Here is a 23132-nt window from a genome sequence, read left to right as displayed (position 1 = left end):
CGTGAAATCAGTAGATTTTCTCTGGAAACTGAAGGACGTGCTTTTTTTAAACAACAACAAAAAAATGGAGAGCAAGAATAAGCAGTCATTCCAGTGCCCCAATCTCTTTCTATGTAGGTTGGAAACTTTGAAAGGAGGGTCCAAAACATGTTTTTGACAGTAAAGCTTACTGAAACACAGAGTACGTGAAAATGCCGAAGCCAGCAGCTGGTTTGATTGGGAGTCAGCGTCTGGATAACTCATTTTGCTTTGCTTTGTGATATTGAGTGATTTGCACAGATATGGGACCTCTTTTCATGAAGTTCTTTTATTGCTGGACTCCATCTCACAGAAAAGGCTTCATGCAAACTAAATTGAGCAAATGACAGCAACCATATCCAAACATTTCAGGCAGTAAAAGCATAAACACAGTAAAAAATAATAATCCACCTCAGCAGCTTCCCAAATCTGGACTTCTGGGGAATCCTCAATGTTCAGCATTAAAAGTCACCAGATGCTTCTTCTACAGGACATAAAAAGCAATGTGTTAACAAAAGAGAAAAGGACATACCACAGCTCCCTGTTATCTTGTGTGATTTATTTCCCCAGGTTAACCTGGAACAGAGGGATCGATAACTTTGGTATTAGTCCTGATTGCTCTAAAGACCTCTGGGGATCCCTCCTTGACTACAGGATCCTACAGGTCTCACTTTTTCTGGCACCTTGAAGATGGCATTTATGGTTGTGCCCTGCCATACTTTCAAGCTGATAATCCCACAGCCCTGCAGAGAATATAATGAACCATCCTCACAGAAAGTGGGAGTTGACTGCAGATGGAGTTGTCTGAGCTCTTTATTGATTGCCGTTAGCTACAGAGGTTTGCTGCTTCTCACAGCCTGGATATCATCATGACAGCATGGCAGGGCCTGACTGTCAGAGCAAAGGAAATGCGATGCTTTGTTACGAAAAGGCATGGCCCTAAGGCACTGAAGCAGCCTACCTTTCCCAGGGGAGAGCCATTCTTTCCTACATCTACTTCTCAGGGATTTCAGAGAGCGTTTAGGAAGAAAGCATTAAACCTCAAGAATTTTACAAATCCTGAAGGCAGCTGAGGGAAATACTATAAATATAGGCAAAAACTTTCCTAGAGACATCAAACACCACAATCTCTTCCATAAAGTGGGAATCTCTATCCAAGTGCAGAGCCACTTTTGGCCTGACCAGGATGTGCTGACAGCCTGCTCAGAGCTGTGCAAAAGACAGACCAAGCACCTAGACAGAAAGACCAGCCTCCCCAATCCAGGCTTCACCTCCCTTGTAGAAAAGCATGGGCATCAACAGTGAAGAGCTAAACTGGAAAGTCTGTTAATCAGAAAAATCCCAGAGCAGTGCACTTAGCTTGATCTTGCAATCCTGATGCTGGAAAATCTGTGTGCTGGAGGAGCTACTCACAGTGGGCCTGAAGAAATGGAGTATCTAAATGTGTGCTAGATATGTACCTGGCACATATGTTCAGACCTGGGTTAGGCAGCTCTGCTTTAGAGCCTCAGGGTCTGGTTATCTCACATGTTCGCAGGCAGGAACTATCTGCTGTTTGAACCTTATACCTTGCTCTGTAACTTCCTCAGTCTTCTTCGACTTCCAGGCTCTGAGGTCCAGCTTTGGGATCTGGCTGCAGCTCACAAAGCCACAAGGGTATCTGTTAGCCTGGAAGATATGTCTTGGTACTTTAGAGATGTGGGTGTTGTCACATATTATTCGTGACAAGGAGATTTTGTCCAGTGAAGAGCGCTGCCGAGGAGTGAAAACCCCTCTGCTCTCCCACCAAAACCTGCAGGAGAAAGAAGACAGCACAACAGATTTTTGCCTTCTGCCTTCTTCACATTCAAGACCCCTGCAACATTATTTCCCATTAACACCAATAACACATTTCTTTCGCCAAGAACAAATTTAAATTTCTGTTATTTAAATCAAGAGCCCTGACTTACCAGCTGGATAATTTAACTTGCTTTTCTGACATGGACATATAATAAAGATGCAATTGAATTAAAGCCTTGCGCTGTGTTCCCTCAAATGAGGCAAAGGCACCCTCTTTCAAACAGAAAACTCTGCACATACTGTACACAGACTGGTTATATCCACATGATTGCCATGCTGGAACCAGCCCTATAATTACTCTCCTTAAAAAAAAAGGGTTCTTGTATCCTACCATAAGAATAGGATTTCTAGATGTGCAGTAGACTGTTTGCCTTTAAGCTCCCAATACTGGGTTTTGAGCTCATAGTAAGTCTTTCTGGCCAGAGAAGTTTCCCAGAAACACTGCTCATGATCCCATTTTTCAGGCAATATTGCTAGCAAGTACAGGGACATTGCTTCAGAAATGCAGCTTAAAATGGGGTATATAACTCACTTTTGCAGCTGATGTCCCTAAGCAACTTCAAGAAGAAGGAGGACTTTAGGTATGTTGAGAGCACAACATGGCTTGAATGATTTTGACTGGCAAGCAAACCCCAACCCACCCATATCCTGGTGCAAGTGAAGATCAAACACTGCTACATGTCAGACCACAGGGTTCCGACTCAGAACCAGGGTGGAAAGGAGAAATAGTGAAAAATCATCTCTAAGACCCCTGAGAAGTGTGTAAGACACTGCAACAGTGCAAAGCTGTGTATTGCAAACTCAGGAGATGGAAGGTGGACAGATGTTTGACATTTGCAGGGCACAGCAGCCCAGAAGGAGCAGTCCCACAGAGAGGGGACAGGGATGCTGCTAGTGCCAGGGAAGGAGCTTGGGCTGAGCTGGGACTTAACCAAGAGAGAACAATTCATCTCTTTTATTCCCTACAGAGTCTGAAAGTGTGTTAGTCCTTCAGCAACATCCCTTGGTCTGCAGGCAAATTTTCAAAACTACCGAAAGCATGAGCCACCACATCAATGGATGCTGAGCATCTACTGTCAGTGCAAGCCATTTAGGCTGATTAAACCTGACAGCTTTTTTTCTAATTGGTGAAGTCAACCCATCTAGATCCTCGTTTTCCCACCTTTAGAGCTGTACCTGTTTTTCTTGTTAAGGTATTTAGATGTTTCCCTTTGCTGGAGTGAGCAGCTGTTTGAACACATGGTAACATGGGACTCCTTGAAACCACTTATCTGAAGGAGGAAAAGAGCTCAACCATTCACATGGGGTGTGAACCATCAGCACAGAGAAGGGCAATCCAATTTGCACAAGTAGTGATTGGCAGCGAACAGGCTGAGAGTGAAAACACTTGGCTGGGAAGCGATCTTAACCTAGGATCTCAACCATCATCTAGGCAGGGAATAAGAACATCACCAGAAAGGGAAAGAAACATTTGGTGGAGTAATGAAAAAAAAGCAACAAACAACTTGAACAGTTTCCAAATCTGCATAAAGAAATCCGCATAAACTCCATTCTCCCTCTGTCCTTTGACGTTTGAATACCCAGCTCCTCTCTTACCTGTCCCCATCACGAATGTTCCTGAACTGGGTGCCAATAAGGCAAGCCATGAGAGGCCCAACTCTGCCTCCATTCACAAAGGGCTCTGCAAGTGCCCCAATCCAAATATCAATATTCTTTGGTGTCCCATACAGCTCTATGAACTTCTTTGCCAAACCATGATTCCTCAACACTCGAGCAAGTGTCTTCAATCCGGAAGGTTGTGAGAGCCCACAGAATTGTCTCCAGGAGTTATAGCCTGCAAGTAGTTGGGTATCAGAGCAGACAGATCAGTAGTGTGTTTCCCTCTCCTGGAAAGATTTTTTTCCTCTCTTTCCCAGAACTGGGGCACAGGTAGGGCCCCAATATGTTTAAAATATTTTTCTCAATTTTTCTATATTTCTGCTAATGCCATCAATTTTCCACTCCTCCAGAGCCAGTTCATCCTGCCTGGCATGTCAATGCTGTTTGTGGACAAGCCATGTCTTTGCAGGTGATCTCTGCTAGTGGGAGCTGCTCCACCACCTTCCAGTACCATTTTGCTGTTCCACTCAGTGGCAATGCAGGTGCCTGTGCACAGGCTCCAGAGCCATGGTGTGTCTCAAACAACCTCCTGGTGATGTGACCAAGGAACTACAGGAGACCCACAGCCTGCTGAAGCTGCAGCAGAAACTCAGAGGAGCAATCCCAGCGCATTTCAAATTGCAAAGGAGACCTGTGTTCACGTACCTGATCCTGCATGTGCTGGGACTGCTCCTAACCTTGTGCTCTGGGTGGTCAGATGAAGGGTCTAGGCATGCCTAATGGCTGCCTCATCTTCACTGTGACCCAGGAACACTGGGAGCTCAGAGACCATACAGTCTCAGATACCTTCAGACAGAGCCACAGGAGACAGGTCCTCACAAAACTCGTTGATGTTGCCTTCATTGAAAGTGAATCTGGACAAGATGTTGATGCTACCTCTTTCTGTACAACAGGATAGTGCCCAGGTACCTCCCCACAGCTGGTCTCACTTGTGTCCCTGTCTAGCCACAGGGACAAGCCATCCCACACTGCGAAGAAAGCTCTACATAGCCCAAGTTACTTCAGGTGTGAGAGGGCCACCGGACTTGGCCAGCTGGACTAATTTTTCTGTGCTGCAAACAGCTGAAAATCCACTGAACCACAACTGGTGCATAATTCTGCATCTTGGTGGAGAAGGCATGTACCCAGCAAAGGGCAATTTGCAACTCACTGTCTTATCAAATGACCACTTAAGTAGAGGAAAAGTCTATGGGGCACTAATGTGTTCTTCTACCTGCCAACTTAGTGAACTGTTAGGTGCAGAGATGAGATGATGCTGCAGCAACATACATCTCTGCTGTGAGCAGGATGTCTGAAAACTGGGGAGAATTCAGAGAAAAAAGATACAGTATATGGTGCCTGGATGACACCACTATCAAACAATCCAAGGAGACTGAGAATTTGCTTTATCAGAAAAAGAATTAGGAAGCTTTTTCAATCTTGCTATACTGTCATCACCTTCACAGGTTGTCTAATATCAAGGAGTACAGTAGCACTCAGGGGTGGGCTGAGACCCAAAGGCTAGGAGCTAAACACAAATTCATACTAGAAATACATGTCAGTTCCACTGCAGCAGATCAGCAGTCAAAGCTATAAATTCAGGATTTGTGGTTCAGATCAGGTTCTGCACAATAGTGTTCCTAAATAAAGCATGGAAAAATGGCAACCTTCTGTTGCAGCAAAGGCAGAGCAATCCTGTGACCTGACCATGCACCTGGATATATTGCAAAGCCTCTGTCTGGGCTTAAAACCTGTGAATCCGGCATGCTTTTCATCACAGTTTCAAAGTGAGCCCTGTTGCATCTCCCAGGACGTCACTGACACAGCAGCTCCAGGCACTACATCATCCTTATAACACTGTTAGGCAACAACACATCCATGAGCCAGTTGTAAAGTCCTATCAACAGTCTATTTCTCAAGACCATCTTGCAATGCCATTACACTGTTTTTTTGCATCTTGCAGAGCCCTGAAAGTGGTTCTGACATGCTTTTTTTTTTTCTGGGACACAGTCTTTATAGAATTATGGTGAGATTTTCCTCACACATTGCAATCTGCCTTTCCAGTCATGTGTGGCTGGGCTGGACCACTATAGATGCTTGGAGAGAAGCCACGGGGGACTTCTGGCCCTAATTCCTGCAAACTTGTTGCTGAACTACTTTCCCAATTCTCTCATTTGAACAACAATACAAGTAAGTCAGTTACTGAGCACTTGACTCTGCTCTGTGCAATGCCCCATGTTCTTCTAGCCGTGTGCCATGTGTCTCCTCCAGCTCCAGCCAGGCTCTGACATCATTGCTCAACCTCCTACCTATTTATCTATGGTTGTACAGAAATGATGAAACGGTTTGGGAAAGGGTAATTTCAGCCAAACATGGGCTGGAGATGCTTCTCAATGTTCAATCACAAGAGTGCCTGATTTCCACTTGTTTTTCTTTGGAAGCTCTGCTCCCACAGCCAACTTACCTGGGAGGCCATGATCTCTGCTACGCTGCATGTTAAGTGCAGCTAAATCAAACCCAATCCTTTCGACATGCTCAAACATCCGATCCCGGAGCTCATCCACAAGCATTTGCTGCTGTGTCATCAGCTTGGCCTGATTAGCCATCAGGCTCCGGAGAAAGGGGTCAATACCACCTGCAACAGTTACACAGGGACTTGTGAGCAGTGCAGGGTGGCAAGTGTGTGCATAAGAGGCTCAGGAGAGCTGAACGCAGCTTATATTTAATTATAAGCTTCTACTACAAGAGAATCAATTTTCCTGCACTTAAAGAATTAAAAAGAAAATACTTCGAATAACATTCTTGGAGTGTACAGCAATTAAGCAATCAAATTGCATGCTTCATAATAAGATGGGCTGCATTTGACTGCAAAGAACAGCTATGTTGGGAAAAATTCTGTCTGGTAGTAAAGGTCATTTAATACATTTAATGCAAACTGCTTTTAAGTTTGGCTGAAGCAGGAGCTCATCCAGAGAGGGCAGAAAAGGCCAAATGAAATAAACTTACACTGCAGAGATGCAAGAAAGGCTTTACCTTCTTTAACAATCCTCCAGACAGCAAAGAAGGCATTTCTGAGTTGAATTTTGGGACCTATGGACTTGTAATTTTGATCTAAGCGGTCAACAGTTGGGGGAACTGAAGCATGAGCAAAACGAAAAGCCAGGGTGAAGACATTGGATATTCGAGGATCCACAGACTCATTGTAGCCCCGGTAGCGAGGAATCAATCTCCGGAAACTGGTTCCCAACAGAAGAGGCAGGTAGTCCCTGTAGGTTATAATCTACCAGGGAGAAACAAGGAAAGTGTCTATCATTAATCACTTGGCCATCAGTTTCTTTGGGCAAAGTTATTGTTCGTGTCTCAAACTAAAGGAGCTGTCACACTGGACTTCTTTGATGGGATTTATGTAGGAGATTTTGCTAGCACAGATGTGAAGCAGAGAGACTCCCCAGGGCCAACCGTTCTTTCACCTCATCAAACCTTCACCAAGCTGCTCTGGCAGTCTGGTGAGGATCCTTTCTGGCACTGTCAAGTGACATTTCTGTTTCTTTGGCTCTGTAGCTTGGTTCAAAGCCTCTTCTGCACCTGGCCACTGTACCATGCCACAGGTGGTGCAGCTCCAGGCATAGAACCAGGCACTGCAGGCCATTGCCTGGGCTCCTAGTTTCTCCAGCTGTGCATGGTGGGATCTCTACACTCTCTAGCAGTAATGAGATGTGCATGAACATGCAGTGATTTGCATGAAAATGCAAAGTGGACCTAACTGCTCCAGAAACATCAGGAAGCACAGACACTGCTCATGCCTGACCCACGCTCATTCTCTGCCTGTGCACTGGGATCTTCTGCCCTTTGGTGCTGAGGACTTGGCACTCAGGTGTCCCCAGACATGCTCCTCCCTGCCTCAACATGCTGGCAGGTCAGAGCAAGATGAAAGTCTGCCAAATCCTCCCAGATATTCCCTCCTTGTCCTATAGGTAGAGGCCGTTCCCATCAGCCAGGTAGAACTGCATTTCTTCCTCCCTCCCACCCTAAATGCTTCAGATGATGAAGAAAAACTCAACAGTGTTGGCACAGATTATATCAATACCCACAGGCAGCTGTGTTAGTCCTCCCATAGTAGAGATTTGCAACCCTGGTCTTATGTCTCCTTGAGATATTGAAGAGGCTGCGCAATATAATTTAAAAAATCAAATTCTGTGTCAGTAGGTGAAAATGCCTTAATTGTCTGAAAATTGCAAGAAGATCAAACCATTGATCTAAACATGATGATGGAGACAATGCTTTTAGTACAATTGTTTGAGTCTCTCCACATGGGCTTACCCAACATGTTTATTCAACCATACTATAATATTTAAATTGACAGTTTTTAAAACTTAAACCTTTTGATATTCCTGCTTTTTGTTTGTTTGTTGAGCCAACTAAGAAGACAGGTTTCCAATTAGGTACGACTAAGCACTGCCTTTGGAAACTCCATGTCTTTTTCTCTCATAGGAGCTGGACTTTTCTGTTGGCTGTGAAACCTCATCTGGCTTTGAAGCTGGTTCTACTCCAAACTGTAGGCTTGACAGGAGACCTTGAGAGGTCCCTTCCAAGCACAGAAATATTTCTGTGACCATAGGATCTCATTCAGGGTGAAGTCTGTGGTGCAGCACAGTCCTGAGGGGCTCTTTGCCCCAAAGCAGAAAGGACAGAGGAATGCCATGGCTGGTTGCACCCACTGTTGCAGCACACGGGGCTTCTTGAGAGGAGGAGACTCACAACCCAGAGGAATTTTAATCCAAATCTCCAGTACCATTTTTATCGTGTACCAAACACTGGTTAGAAAAACTTTTCCTCTGACTTTTCTGTCCCCATGTTTCTCAAACAAAAATGTGCAGTTAAAAACCCATCAAGCAATTTGGAAATTAAACAGTAGAGGGACATCAAAGATTCAGGGGGCCCCCTCTGTGCTTGTTATTTCAGGTATCACCATGTGATTTTGCTTTGGACAAAAGGGACTGGTGGAAAGAATTTGGTCACTTGCACCCCAGAATACTGCACCCTTTGGACACCCCACACTGACACAGCCCATCACGTCAATTCTGTGAGACTGCAAGACAAGGCAGCAGACCCAGGACATACGACATTGTAGCTGGTACCTGGATCATGGCACCCAGGATCTTTCGTGCCTCCTGGTAGAGCTTTTCTCCATTCCAGTGGGGATTTAGTCTCTTCAGCTCTCTAGCCAGGCGGTTGTGCTCCCGCAAAAAGAGTGTGTGCATGCATGCCAGCTCCAGCATCTCGTTTGCTCGAGAATCACCTAGGAGTATCACAAGTGAGCAGACTTGTATTGCCAGTGACCCGCGTGTGCTTGGCTGCTTCCCACTGGAAGGAGGCGAAAGTCACATTGGGAAGCATGCACAGAGAAATTATTACATGTCTCAATATCTGCATTGTGAAGAAGATGGGTAAGAAACACACAGAGGAGAAGGAAACCAGGGTTTGGGTCCCGAGGCTTGGAGAGCACCAGTGAAAAGCCAAATTTCTGCTTGGCAGCAACAGCCAAGATGCCACCATGGTTGCACTTAGCATCACAGAGAGATGGGGAAGTTGGTTTTTTTTAAATAAGGGCTAGGAGCATTAACTTAAGAAGCTAAATACAAGTAGGTGTTCTCCAGACTCCCATATAAGAAAGACATTCTCACAGCTCAAGTGAAGAAATGAAAATGGGCAGAGGGAAGTCAGGATGGCCAAGGGAGCTCTGAAAGTCAGAAGGCATCCTTCAAACCAGTTGAAACTACGGCCAAAGCAAGATGACAGTCACAATCAAGCTCTCTGGTGGGTAAAAGTAAAAGCAAAATGAGTCACAACTTGAAGGAATAAATTACAAAGAGCATCACAATGAAATATTAAATCCTTCTTCAAACATCTAGTGCAGGAAGCCCAAGAGCAAGCAGGTGATGAGAGTATAAAGAGGCACTCAGAGAAAAGTAACTATGTCGTATTTAGTCCCCTAGTCCCATAGTAAATAGAGGGATTTGCTCTTGCATTCAGCACAGAGCCCTTTTCATTTACTGTCAAAGGCTGTCTGTAAAAGACTGCGGAAGAAGGAACAAAAGAAGCACTGTGAGGTTTCCTCAAGCAGAAGGCATCCCCCCAGGGCTTCCAACAGAGCTCCAGTAGGAAATCACTGAACCCTATTAGGCAACTGCACACATAAAATTTCCCCAGTTCTCAGGGACCGGAAAAGTCACAAATAAGACGCTGAATTTTCAAAGGAGCTTCCGAGCCAGCCTGAAATGCTCACTATAAATTCATTGATGGCTATGTACCCAGCTATGGAACAGCAACTGCTCCAGCAGCCCCTAGCTGTGGACTCCTGGGGGCTGAGAGCCCACCCTGGGAAGCATCCAATACGCCTGCCCGTTCTGCTTCTCACTGGGCATCTGCCTTTGGCCACAGGTCCTGCATGGTCCTCACCAGGGAGAGACCTGCATGGAACTGGGGAAGAAGCTAAAGACAGGGAACAAGAGATGGGACAGATGGAGAGGTATAAGAGGCTGAAGGAAACATAAAATACCAAGCGCTTAAAAGGAGGGCACTGGAGGATGACACCAAGCAGAGCTCTCACACCAGTCCCACCACCAGGTCCTGATGGTATCCAAGGACCATGGGGATGTTGTCCAGAGGAGTTTGGGCCAGATATGTAGGGGGCCAAGGGATAGAAATCAGCTCCACAGCTGATGAGATCTGTTGTGCCCTCAAGCTTTCTCTGGCAGTGCCATGAGCAGCCTATTGTGGTCAGAGCCAGCAGAGTTAGCCAGGAGGTCTTAGTCGCCAAAAGGCAAGAACCAGCGAGTGAAACAGTAATTCACAAGGCGTATCAGAAACATCCCTCTCTGGGGTGCTGCAGGCTTGTGGCGACACCTTGGTCCTCACCAAGATGAGCTCAGGTGTTCCTATCTCATGTTGGAGTCTAGTGTCCATATCTACATTGTGGACTGTTGTCATCCAGAACTTGTGACCCTGCCTGCATTCTCAAATGCATGTTGGGCAAATACTCAGTGATGCTCCATCCCTTTGCGGTTTTCCTTGAAAAGATATACAGGTAGATGGGAGAGCCAGAGCTGCAGTACATCTTCAAAGGCAGGAGAGCAGGACGGACATGTAACAATGCAAGGGCAGGGAGAAGGGACCAATGCTCAGGGCTCCAGGTCAGTTATTTTGTCTCTGTGTGCTGGGGACAGGAGAAGACAGCAAATGGCAGCAGATAAGAAGGTTGCAGTGGCTGTGCAGTGTTTTGGCTGGAGGGGAGGTGTGGCTTTGGGAGGCTGTGCCCAGGACAAAAGGAGGTATTTTGGGTTGAAGAAGTGGTCAAGAGGATACCAAAAGCATGAATAAGGATAAATGGAGCAGGAGGCTGTCTTAGTGGACCGAACGCCTATGCTGATGTCCTGGCCGGTGTGCTGCCAGTGCACCCCCAGCCTTCTCAGTGGTGGGGACACATCTTAAAAGGTCACCTTGGTCTGTGGCTAGCCTCATTCTCAGTCCAGCTGGGATCTAAGCTCCTCTCACAGTGCAGCAGATGCACTCATGTGCAGCAGCATGGGCAAATGTTTCATGAAGGTGACCCAGCCCAGTACCAACACACTTGTACCTATCCTGATGCAATAGAGACAGCCTCCAAATGGCAAGTATGGACAAGCCATTGCCTTCTGGCCAGTCTGCTATTGCTGCATTTGCTTGGCTCCATCATGGCACTGGTTCCCAGGTCACCTCCAGCAGCCCCATGTGCTCTCTGGGCCCTACACCAGAGCTGCTGAGAACAGATGGGGCAGCTTCACCCCAGGCATATAGTCACAAAGAAGACTTGGAGATGGTGAAGACCTTTCTCCTACCTAGCACAGCCTGTTTCAGTCTTTCATGATGTTTTTCTATGCTCCATTTTTTACTTAAATAAGAAAAACAAACAATTAAAAAAAATGAACTAGAGCTGGTGGAATTGCTTGCTCCGGATTTCAGGGTTAGGGGTGCCAGCACCCAACTTACCTGCAAGAAAGCAAGGGATTTTAGCTCCTCTGCTGACTGTAAGACAGGGGCTCTTCTGCATGTTGTTAAAGGGCATATATGCCTTCCCCTTATCAGTGAAATTCTGGTTAACAGCCAGCAAGCCCAGCTGGTTGGTTTGATCCCTCAGTTTGTTGGCCAAAGGCACTTCACTGCCGTACACCATGCTGCCATCAAGAAAGGAGGTGAGCGCGTTGATCTGATCTCGAATTGCTCTGCCGCTGGTACAAGCAGGAGCTGAGCGGAAGAAAGGAAGGCAATCTCTCGTGTTTTTAATTCGTGGGTCATTGGGTGGGATCTGCAGAAAGATAGAAGATTAATTCATCACTAGTTCAGGGGTGCAGAAACTGCACTGTGATACTACAGCCATAAGAAATGCCAGGCAGGAGCCATTTCAAAGACAGTCCCCATGCTAGATAGTGCGGAGATCAGTCATAAATCCCAGATATAAAGGGTCAGATTGACAGCAGAGACGCCATTTTAGGAGTCCAAGTCCCAAATATGCATAAAAGCCTGGAGATATCTAAATTTCCATACAGTCTTATGGATACCTAAACTTTTTTCCCTGATATATACATGTTAGATTGAATCTTTAAAGCTCAGGTGTTCCTATCTCATGTTGGAGTCTAGTGTCCATATCTACATTGTGGACTGTTGTCATCCAGAACTTGTGACCCTGCCTGCATTCTCAAATGCATGTTGGGCAAATACTCAGTGATGCTCCATCCCTTTGCAGTTTTCCTTGAAAAGATATACAGGTAGATGGGAGAGCCAGAGCTGCAGTACATCTTCAAAGGCAGGAGAGCAGGACGGACATGTAATAATTAAGCATTTACTGGAGTGGAGACTGCAATGTGACTATCGTGCTAATGCCTTAGCCACTATTGAGAGATGCTCATCACTTCCTAGCCCCCTGCACTACTGAGCATTTAACCATCAAATGGGTATGGATTTGCTGTGGTATTGACAGCCATCATCTCCTGTCTTTGACACATTTACTATAATCCAGGCTTCACCCATGTTGCCTTTGCACCATACCTCCAAAGCAAAGCCATATCATTGAGGGAGATGGGTAAATGGTTGGAAATGGGGGAAAGACAAGCTGTGACTGTGCCTGACGTCTGGGGACAGCCCCTGGGACCCAGCACCGTCACCTTACAGAGAGCAGTCTGACCCCTTGGCCTGCTCTGGGAGGATGTCCCTCCATGGCCAAGGACTGAGACAGCCACCAACATCTCCTGGTTGGAAGGTAGATACCCTCTCCCTCTCTTTTCTGCAAGAAGAAGGCTGGCTGTACCTTGATGGGAAAGCAGGGGGGCTGCTTGGCACAGCTGGTGTCACAGTCCACCTTGCCACTGAAGGTGACTCTGGCTGGGGTGTCTGGACTGAAATCCAGGTCATGGTCAATAAACTGGCCCCACTGCATGAACATGAGTGATCTCTGCTGGTCCATCCTGAGCTGCTCGGGGGGGAAGCGGACAATCTCGTTTGACACTTTTCGAACCTGCAGGGGATGAAGGCAGAACATGTGTGACTTGTATGCATGGGTGCATCAGTTCGTAGGGTCATGAGCAAAAATTCACAAGGTGTTCCATAGACTTCACAGAAAAAAACAAAATCTCTGTCTGAGTTGGAAGGCATTACTGAGTGCCCCCTGAGCACTGCATTATTCTGGCTCTAGCCAGGTTTCTGAGCCTCTAGACCAAGAGTATCCCTTGATGGACATATGGAAGCAGCTAAGCAAGAGCCATACTGAATAGCCTGGGAAAGGGAGGCAAAAGATTTTAAAATACCACTTTGAAATAGAAGTGTGGAAAAAAAATAGGTTTTGGAAATTTCTGAAAGTTATCTCAGTAAACTCCTTCTAGCAGGACACACTCCCAAAGCCCTCTTCCCTTCTCATCCCTTCCCATCCCTTCCCCATCTATCACAATTCCGCCACCAGTTCTTCCTTCATGTATTACTACAAAAAAAGTGGTCAAAACTCTGCTCAAGCCCTGACACTGTGCTGTAAAGCAGGGTTAGGAAGTACAATGAAAGCATGAGCATAAGGTACACAACCAGAAAATCACAGAGCTCCTCATTAGTGCTGTTGTTGCACCAAGCCCAAGTGACCAGAAACCACATCACAGTGTCCTTGCTCCTGTCCAGGCACCATGAGAGCCACATGCACCCCCACAGATCACCCCACCCATGGACCTACACACAGAATTTCTAGCTGGATATTTTTTATTCTGGGGATTCACTTGTTCATTTTATCCTCTGGCATATTGCTTTTCAGGAGACAACCGGCTTCCACAAATCAAATCAAAAAAGGTGAGTAAATTACTTTGGCTTAAATGCACTTAATTTAAAAGAAAACATTGTGTAATTCTTTCTTTATGCTGCACTTCTGCAGTAATCAGATTAATTTTCCGTTGCTGTTCCTGAAAGCATGGGAGTTAGAAAGCATTTCTGTTAGACCACCGTGGAGATTCTCCGGTGATCAACCTGAAGCTGGTGAATTTAACTTCCTCCTCATGATCACCACCATGCCAGTTGGTGGACATGCACTTTGATGCCTGTGATCTACCCAAGGACTGGCAATCCCTAAGCCCTGATACTGCATTTTCAGATGACTGTTGCAAACATTACCAGTGGAAAGGGGAATCCAGAGAAACGCTTTCCTTCTGTCCACCCGTGGGGGACTGACACGCCATCCTCATATTCTGCTGGCAACCATCTGACCAGGGCTCTGTTTGAAGCTCCTAGTGATGGGTTTCTCCTGTCAGAGTGAATGGAAGAACAACAAACTGTTAGTGTCATTAGGATCATGGCAGGGCCAAGAGCTCATGGATGTGGAGAGAGACAGGAACCTTGGAATGGGACAACACGGCGATATACAATGGTTAGGGAGCTGCCGCAGCCCTATGGGTTTGGTGCTATCAATAAGCCTCAGGTTTAATAATAACAACAATAATAATAATACACACCAAGCCTCAGCTTCTATCGGGCAAGAACTCAGGTTGCTGGTGACTCCTTGTGTCATCCAGCCTGAGGAAGGACCCTGGACCTCAGACCATGGGTGGAAAACAAAGGTGAAAGCTTAGTGTCAGAGAAAAGGGGCAGAGACTTATGCACCTTCATTTCACAGAAAGACGCAGCTTGATGACAGAGACCCTGGGCTGGAGAGTCAGTCCCCAACACAGAGCTATTTGCATGTTGATCCAAGAGCTAGTTCATGTACAGTACCAAGAACCCTCGAAGCAATACTGTAATTAAAAGCTCCACACATCTAGGAAACAACACTGCGGGCTGTAAAACCCTAAAGAAGTCATCCTACATGGATCATCCTTGGGGACGTGGGTCTAGATCTGCTGAAGAAGGACTCGTCCATCCATCCTTCTGCTGACACAGCCCCCTCACCTGTTGTTGCACTCGCCAGTGATCGTTCGGTAGCAGGAAGAAGTGCCACAATTTATTTTCTTATCCTGCTGGTCACAACCACTTGCCTTGAAAATCATCTCCAGCTGAGCCGGCGTCAGCAAGTCTGCCAGGTAACAACAGAGAACAAACATACAGGAACATACTGGCCCTGCTGGATTTGTAGTGCCTCCCAGGCTCAGGAAAAAGTTTTCCTTGTACCTTTGAAATGGTTTCTTATCACAGTACCATCTGGAAGAGGACAAGGAGCTGTCATTTAAGGTCTTCCTGCTCAAAGATCTGCTGAGGTTGCTCTCTAGAGCAGCAGATTGCTTTTTCTGGTTTGGAAAGCATTAAAGCCAACAAAGCTGTGGTCAAATCTTATTTATAATTACATGTTAGGCCTGTGCAGCAGCGGAATGATTTTCTAGCATTAGCAATACTTTTTCCTTCCTCCCCCTTCCCTTTTTATCTCCACCATAAATTGCTAACAGCTACAGTCATCCTAGTGGTGTGTTACAAGATTTTTCCCCCCTGTGAAGCAGCCACCAGTGTGTATCACCACCGTTCAGAGCTGCCTGGAGAGGAAACCATCAGGTGGCTGGGCAGCACAAGGGGATGCTGGCTTTGCATTTCCAGTGTGCAGCTTTCCCCATGCACGGGAGATAAGTTCAACCAGCAAAGCCTTCTTGGCTATTGCTGCTAGCATACCACGTCCATCCTGAGTCCCTTGGAGGTTTCCTAGTCACGGCTGCCACCAACAGTTTGGGTCACAGCATGGTTTAAGAAGCCACTGCTGCCTCTTGGGCAGGCGGATGAGAGGTGGCACCTGTGTGGTCTGGCAAGTCTCTGGAGCAGTGCTGGAGCATCACTCCTGGATGGAGGGCTGGAGACGAGCACAGCCAGCCCTGCCTCCCTCTTCCCTCTCACCCCATGCTGGAGCAATGCTGGAACACCCCATGACGGATGTCTTGGCCTGCCAGTGCTTTGCTATAATGCTGGGGATCCCCATGAGTTCATCTTTATGTGGCAGGAGCCCTCCCCGTGCCTTTCTGAGCTGTTTCTCTTACTGCCCCTAATTTGCCTCCTGCTCCCAGCAAACCGGTCTTGCCGGGAGGCCAGGACTGCCACCTCATGGAGGACATTGCTCCTTCAAGACACATGCTGAAATGTCCCTTCACATTGCTGTGTTCTCATTCTCTGTGCCTTTCTCACAGCATCCTGTTCCCGATGCAGAACAAGCTGGCAGTGACTTTGGCTATTGCTTGCTGAAATCTGGCAGAAAAACTGCTTGCTGTGGGGTTGAGCTACTGTGAGTCGCATCCTCTGTGTTTGCTCATTCCCTACTCAAGCAAAAGAATATTATCTAGCAAAGTCTTACAAGCTTTGACCCATTGGTACATTAACCACTATATTGCAGAAAGAACCGGGGAAGTGCACAAAGCACTTTCATTAACCAATAAACCCCCAAATAATTTTTTAAGATGGAAAAATAACTCAGGTTTTCCTCACTGCAGTCATGTGGGAGGGATTTGAGTCATGGCCTATCATAACACCCTTTCATTCCCTCCTCCCAAGCCCCACAAAGCCCAGTGACCAAGCCCCATATCCTCCTCCTCTGCCTTCCTCCCAGCAAAGTGAGATCCCTACCTGTGACATTGAAGTCCCCCCTCACAGCCCATTGCAGCTTCTCTTTGAGGAGGGTCAGTGTGGTTTCCATGTAATCTGCAGCCCGAACAGCAGCCCGAGTCCCTGCCACTGGCTGTTTGAAATATCCCAGAAGCTTTACTGGGGCCAATGCATCGTTCTGCAGGTGCTCCTTTATGCTGCAAGGAAGAATAAAACAAAATCTGCAGGACTGAAATGGGGCAAAGCCAAGAGTCCTGCAGGTTATCCACCGGAGCGTCGGGCACCCCAGCTCTCCTGGTGTGTTACTAGTCCGAATTGCAAACAAAGCCAGAGCCATCTCCCTCCCTGCACGGTAGCTGGAAGAGACCAGGGCTGCTCCTGCCACCCTCGGCAGAGGAGCAGAGTGAGTTGCAGGAAGGGAATATCTTAAATTGCCCAGCTCCACCTGCCAGAAGACAAATCTTAGGTCTTTACATCCTTGAGGGAACCAAACATCACTCAGCTGTTACGCAGCTTATCAATGTGTATGGGTGCCAGTCTCCATCCAGAGGTCTCAAACGTCTCCAAGTCACCCTGTCTTAATGCTGCTGGAGCCTCCTCTCAGATGGTGGGGTCCCTAAGCCGGCGAGGGGTTTCAGAGGATGGCTACTGAAGGAGGGTATGTATGGGCTGGTAGGAAGCTGTACGCTCCCAAACCATGGTGGCAAAAGCTGGGGTCTCCTGGCAGATCCCACGTCTTCACTGCAGCCTGCAGTGGTTTGCTCCCTCCATAGGAGGGAACCACGAGAAATCAGGAGGAGCCTGTGCTGCCTCCAGTCCTCCTTGGAGTATCCCTGAGGAATGAAACAAAGCCAAGCAATACTGAGCTGGGAGGAATGGCACGCATGAAGGATGACAGAGTTACACCTCTTAGTGACCCCATAGACTGGAGGTGTGGTGTAAAAACAGGGCGAAGGCAGGCGAAATGCCGGATTACAGCCCACTGTGCTCCCGGAGGATCTCGCACCCTTGCCCGCTCTGCCGGAGAAAGGAGAAAAAGCTGGTGGTGCTGCAGCACAGGCAGGGCACGCCATGGATGCCGGGAGCTGAGCCCAGCCCCGACTCTTACCGGTCGCGTGTGTGCTTGTAGGCTGCATCCACCAGCTGCTTGGCTTCATCCACGCTGCTCAGGAGGGATGCGTCTGACAGCTCCTCTGGCAGATAGCGGTAAGGGAAAGGAAAGAGCAGAGGTGAGAGCTCTGCCTCCCACCTGGAACCATCCCTGTGCTGCACAGGGATTCTCTTCATGCCTCCAGCACCCGGGGATATCGGCACAGCAGTGCTGGAAGTAATTGCTGCTGCTCGCTCTCTAGACAGAGATATCTGTATATACATATAATCCTCAGGGGAGTCTCAGAGAGTCAATCCCGGGCATGAAAAGGGTATCTCCATCAGTGAAGGCTTCAAATAGCCACCATGAGAGATGTAGGCATCATCCCTCCTGCTGTTTCACAGGACAGCACTTGCTATTTCTTCAAGGTATTTTGCAACCCCAATTAATGTGATTCATCTTACTTCTACACCTCCAGCCATAGTTGCCTTCAGAGAGCCTGCACAGATACCTCTGGCTGCCATGACAAGCATTAAGAGCTCTAGTCTGCGGTTTTTTCTCATCACTGTCTTTACCCCCCCCCTTTTTATCCTAGGTTGGTTATAGCCACGTTGCCAATACACCTATGGTGAGTTTGGGTCCTTCCCCCCGGCACCAACTGGCCAAAGCTCATATATATCCCCCTATACATCAAGGCAGAAGGGTACACAGCCCAATTTCCCCACTGCTTTCCCCAGTCCATCCTGCAACCTCCTGCCACCCTCACTGCTCCCCCTCCTGCTTGGGGGAGCTCCCAAAAGTGAATCGCATCCTCATCATCTGCTGGCTGCGGGTCACAGAACAGGAGGGGACAGCCCCTGGTGGGCTTCTCTGAGTGACAGCATTTTCTACAGCTTCTAGGGAAGAAGAAAACTTCAGAAATCAGCACAAAGGAGATAAAGATCTCGTAATTCTCCCCAGATTCTTTAAAATATCTTCCCTGATCAACCCAGAGTTCACCTCTTCGACAATCTTGGTGAGAAAAATTATTGCCAGGACCACCATTTGAGACAAATGAAAGGTCAGGCATGTGCTTTCCAGAAGGATTTTACATTGCAAATTAACAGGCAGAGGTCTCTATATGTTTTGGAGCAGTGATTCCGGGCTGGAAGAGCACCAAGTGACCGCCCCATCCCCAAACTCCACAGCCCCTGGTAGCTCCAATTCACCAAATGCTGCAGCAGCCAAAGCAAGTTCACTTCAGAAAGAGACAATAATTCATTCCTCACTTTGAGAACAGGAACGAACCCCCCCCGAGAAGAGGGGAGTTCAGTTTTCAGCCTCCACAAAAAATAGCATGAAGGGAGTGAGCGACCTGCCCACTGCCGGCACTGCAGCCCCCAGGGCTGAACCGCACTCTCCCAGGAGAGGCAGGGAGGGAGACCATTGTACCATGGGGATGGAGCGGTTCCTAGAACTGACCTCTCCTTTAACATGATTTTAAGAAATCAGACAGGATGTTAACTGATAAAAACATGAAACAGCCAGGATTGCTGTCACAGTAGATACAAACTGACTATGCTCCTTCCAACACCTCTTCAGGACTTTGCTGCTTACAATAGAATAATTCAGGCTCTTCTAGACTTAACTTTATCTTTCCTACTCAGAAAAGACCCTGATCTGCAAAACCTAAGAAAAAGACAATACCAAAGGAAGAAGATACAGATGCCTGGAACAGGCTGAGGATCACCAGCAGCCCCAGGAAGATTTCTGCCTTCATCCCTGCAAAGAAAGGCAAGAAGTGAAGAACACCAAGAATCTGTGGATCTCGCCGTGCATTGGAAAGGTCAGTGCCCACACTGCTGACGGCATGTGTTAAGGGAGCTCATAAGGTGTCCCCTTCCCAGTGCAACGTTCCCCAAGAGCGAGTGTGCTGCCAGGGATGTACGTGCAGTGGCACGTGGAAAGGGAGCTGCCTCCTGTCCCAGGGACCTCAGGCACTGGTGGGAACACACTGCTTTGGGACTGTGGAGGCAACACAAAAGGGAGCAGGGGGTAGAACACACTGCCAGTGCTGCAGGCAGGCAGTTTGCCAGGGAGCCTGGGCAGCAACACAGAACATGCGGGGAGTGTTGGTGCATGGGGTTAGAAGAGCTGGAGGGGAAGAGGGATCAGCCAGGGCAGCATGGGAGGTCCTCTACACATAGACATTTGGGATGTTTTTGCCCAAAGCTGATGCGCTTACCTCCCAAGGCTGCTCCAAAGCAATCAGCTTTATCAGCATATGCCCAGAGCTGTGGTCTGTGCCTACTGCACATTGTTTAGCACCCACCACAGAGCTTCCGGCAAAGGTAGCTCAGAGTCCAGCCTAAAATGCCGAGCTAAACCCATTCCTTGTGCAGGAGCCCCCGGCAGCAGCAGCAATGTGGTCAAGCCACATCCTCGCTGTGCTCCAGCTGTGCTTGGTGCCAGGCAGAGTACCTCTGCCTGCCCTGCAGCAAGGTGGGGGAAGCCATCACACAAGCAGTGGGAAACGCAGACCTCAGCTGGGTGCTCCAAACACAGCCCCAGCCCCCCCCCACCCCCATCCCCCACCCATGGTACAGAAACAAGTGCTCCATGAAAGCAAAAGCATGCAACGGGCCAGGCTCTCACCTGCGATCTTCTGCTGTCCTCACCATGGTCCCCTCTGTGCCCACGCTTTTATCTGCAGCAGGGTGTTATCTGCAGCGGGCGCCCCGGTGGGGCTGACCCACAGGGCTTGGAAACTCCCCCACGGGTGCATGAGGCCAAGGCAGTGCAGCACCCACCTCCCACCCCAGCTCCCTAGCAGGCAGGTTCCTGTTGCACCCACCTGAAGACACAGCCTGATACTCAAGCAGAGCTTCCCCAGTTTTTTGGGGGGGGAAGACACAAGGCAGCACTTTGCCATGATTTGAGAGTCTTCACTCCTTCTGCAGATGTCTTACAGGGACAGGGTTCCTTCCCCCATGGTGCTCTTCATCCTTTGCTGCTCTTAGAGGCTGAAAAAGCTGTCTTCATATCCACCTACGGAGGCACCACCTCTGAAGGGTGTCTGCTTTGCTCAGCCCTCCCCATCCCACCTCCCTAAACCCACCCTGCCCCGTGTCTCTGTTGTGGTCTGGAAGGGTCCATGAATGCTGCTCCTTCTGCACTTCCCTGCATAGGCAGGAGCAGCAAGAGGAGGCACCTGGATGACGGTATGAACAGGCTTCACCAATCTCCAGCTGCTGATCTTAAGCACAGGGCAGCTCAAGTAGGATCTCACCCTTGCCCAAACTACTGTTGTACTGGGAGCTGATCTGGCAAAGTATCACCTCTTCCCCTGGCCACAGCCCCTCTCCCTGCCCCAGTGCAAATCCAGCTGATGGCCAAATCCTTGCCGTGTTACAGCTGAGCCGATGAGGCAGCGTAGTGGCATACTGCTGGATCAGGCAAATGATGTGCTTGAACAAGCTGGTGTACAGAGAAGCAAAGGAGTTGCTCACCAGCGCTGTTCCTCAGCTCACTCCTAACTAATTGCACCTTGCAATTGTGTTTTTCCTTCTGTAACAGAAACTCCTTGGTTTAGCAGCACAGACTGAGAGCACCCAAGTCTCTGCCATTCTTCCCCCAGGGTAGGTTAAATGAACGTCTATTAGCTGAACTCTTCCCTGTGTGGGACCCTCCAGGCACCGCAGTGGTTGTACAGTGCCTCTAGCAGTGACTCTGCAGGTGTCCCTGTCCCTGAAGCTGGGGTCCTTGCAGGTGGAGCCGTACTTTTTGACACACTGTCTTGGTCCTTCAGTGCTTTAAAGAAAATCTGCAAAGCAAATTGCAGATCTTGCAGTGAGTCACGGGTGAGGCTGCACCTGGAGCACAGGTCCTGTTTGCAGACCCCTAGTCCAAGACAGGTTTTGACAAACTGGAGGGGCTCCACCTAGAGCACAGAACATATGGGAAAGCTGGGTTTGGTCAGCCTGGAGGGGAGAAGGCTGAGAGGGGAGCCTCACTATTGGCTTCAACTATCTCATGGGAGGCCTATAGAGCAGATAGAGCCAGTCTTTTCCAAAGTGCACAGTGAAAGGACAAGAGGCAATGGGCACATGGTGCTGCAAAGAAAATTCCCATTAGATGTAAGAAAAACACCCATAAGAGTAGTGCAGTGCACGGACATGGCCCAGAAAAGGGATGGGATCTGAATCCTTGAAGATAGCGCTCACTTGAACAAGACCCTGAACAACCTCCCCTGGCCTTTGAGGTAGCCCTGCTGTGGGCAGGGAGGGGACCAGAGGTTCAGGAGGTGCCCCCACCCCACACCTTTCTGTGATCCTATGAGCTCAGCACGTTTGAAAGAGAAGCAGAGTAGCTGCCTGAGCTGCCACCATCACCAGCTGCTTGCACAATGGCAAGCGCAGCACTGCTCTTGTGCAAAGGGAGAGCTGGCAGGTTTCCAAAGCCATTATCTGCATTTCATCTGCTTGTCTTGGTTTCAGCTGGGATAGAGTTAACTGTCTTCCTAGTAGCAGGTACGGTGCTGTGTTTTGAGTTCAGTATGTGAAGAATGTTGATAACACTGATGTTTTCAGTTGTTGCTAAGTAGTGTTTAGTCTAAAGTCAAGGATTTTTCAGCTTCTCATGCCCAGCCAGCGAGAAAGCTGGAGGGGCACAAGAAGTTGGCACAGGACACAGCCAGAGCACCTGACCCAAACTGGCCAACGGGGTATTCCATACCATGGGACGTCCCATCTAGTTTAGGAACTGGGGAGTGGGGGGGAATCGCCGCTCAGGGACTAGCTGGGTGTCAGTTGGCGGGTGGTGAGCAATTGCCCTGCGCATCATTTGTAGATTCCAATCCTTTTATTACCACTGTTGTCACTTTATTAGTGTTATCATTATCCTTATTAGTTTCTTCTTTTCTGTTCTATTAAACTGTACTTAGCTCAACCCAGGAGTTTTACTTCTTTTCCCAATTTTGTCCCCCATCCCACTGGGGGGGGGGGAGTGAGCGGCTGCGTGGTGCTTAGTTGCTGGCTGGGGTTAAACCACGACACTGCTGTATCATGCAGCTCACCAGTTAGGATAACGATTTTCTAAAGGCTAGTGAGACAGTTAGTGCATATCTGTGCTGACAATTGCATTTCACAATTAGGAACTTACTTAATTGCTCTCAAAACTGCTTCAGAAACCATGGAAGTGGGAGGTTTTGAGACATGCTTTGTCTCTTGAATGTGCACTTTCCCTGGAGACTGACCCTGCTCCCAGATAACAGTGGATGGAAAAGGCCATGCGTTTGGGTGAGCCTTCTGTTGAGCATCAATGCAAGTGCCAAGCCCTCATGCTCACCACCTTCAGCAGCAAAGGAGAGACCATGTGCTGCTCCTCTAGAGTGAGGAAACAAGTATGTCGATGCAAGTAATAGCACCTCAGAGCAGAGACGTGCCATCAACACCTGGGATACAGCACAGCAATTAGAAGCAGAGGGTACAAA

General features: G+C 48.2%; 1 protein-coding gene across 1 annotated transcript; it reads right to left on the bottom strand.

The window, feature by feature from the left end:
* Window positions 1-1536: 1536 nt before the first annotated feature.
* Window positions 1537-19421, bottom strand: LOC104843177 (eosinophil peroxidase-like). The gene is made up of 12 exons (XM_010585966.1): window positions 19349-19421; window positions 17681-17774; window positions 16594-16769; window positions 14947-15070; window positions 14176-14305; window positions 12839-13045; window positions 11524-11839; window positions 8634-8794; window positions 6529-6775; window positions 5960-6130; window positions 3454-3691; window positions 1537-1810 (listed from the first exon to the last, which is right to left on the bottom strand). The coding sequence occupies exons 1-12, from the start codon at window positions 19419-19421 to the stop codon at window positions 1537-1539; spliced, it is 2211 nt and encodes a 736-aa protein (XP_010584268.1).
* Between the last annotated feature and the right edge of the window lie 3711 nt (window positions 19422-23132).

This window comes from Haliaeetus leucocephalus, unplaced genomic scaffold, assembly GCF_000737465.1.
Source record: "Haliaeetus leucocephalus isolate CR32 unplaced genomic scaffold, Haliaeetus_leucocephalus-4.0 Scaffold136, whole genome shotgun sequence".
NCBI classification, from domain to species: Eukaryota; Metazoa; Chordata; class Aves; order Accipitriformes; family Accipitridae; genus Haliaeetus; species Haliaeetus leucocephalus.
This window is presented reverse-complemented; position numbering and strand designations above follow the sequence as displayed.

Excerpts from the sequence above, each read along its gene's own strand:
- LOC104843177 (XM_010585966.1), bottom strand. The coding sequence starts at position 19,421 with ATGAAGGCAGAAATCTTCCTGGGGCTGCTGGTGATCCTCAGCCTGTTC. Across the intron at positions 16,770-17,680 it reads TACAAGCACACACGCGACCG|CATAAAGGAGCACCTGCAGA; the intron begins GTAAGAGTCGGG and ends TCTTCCTTGCAG. Across the intron at positions 6,131-6,528 it reads CTGGAGGATTGTTAAAGAAG|GTGGTATTGACCCCTTTCTC; the intron begins GTAAAGCCTTTC and ends TAACTGTTGCAG.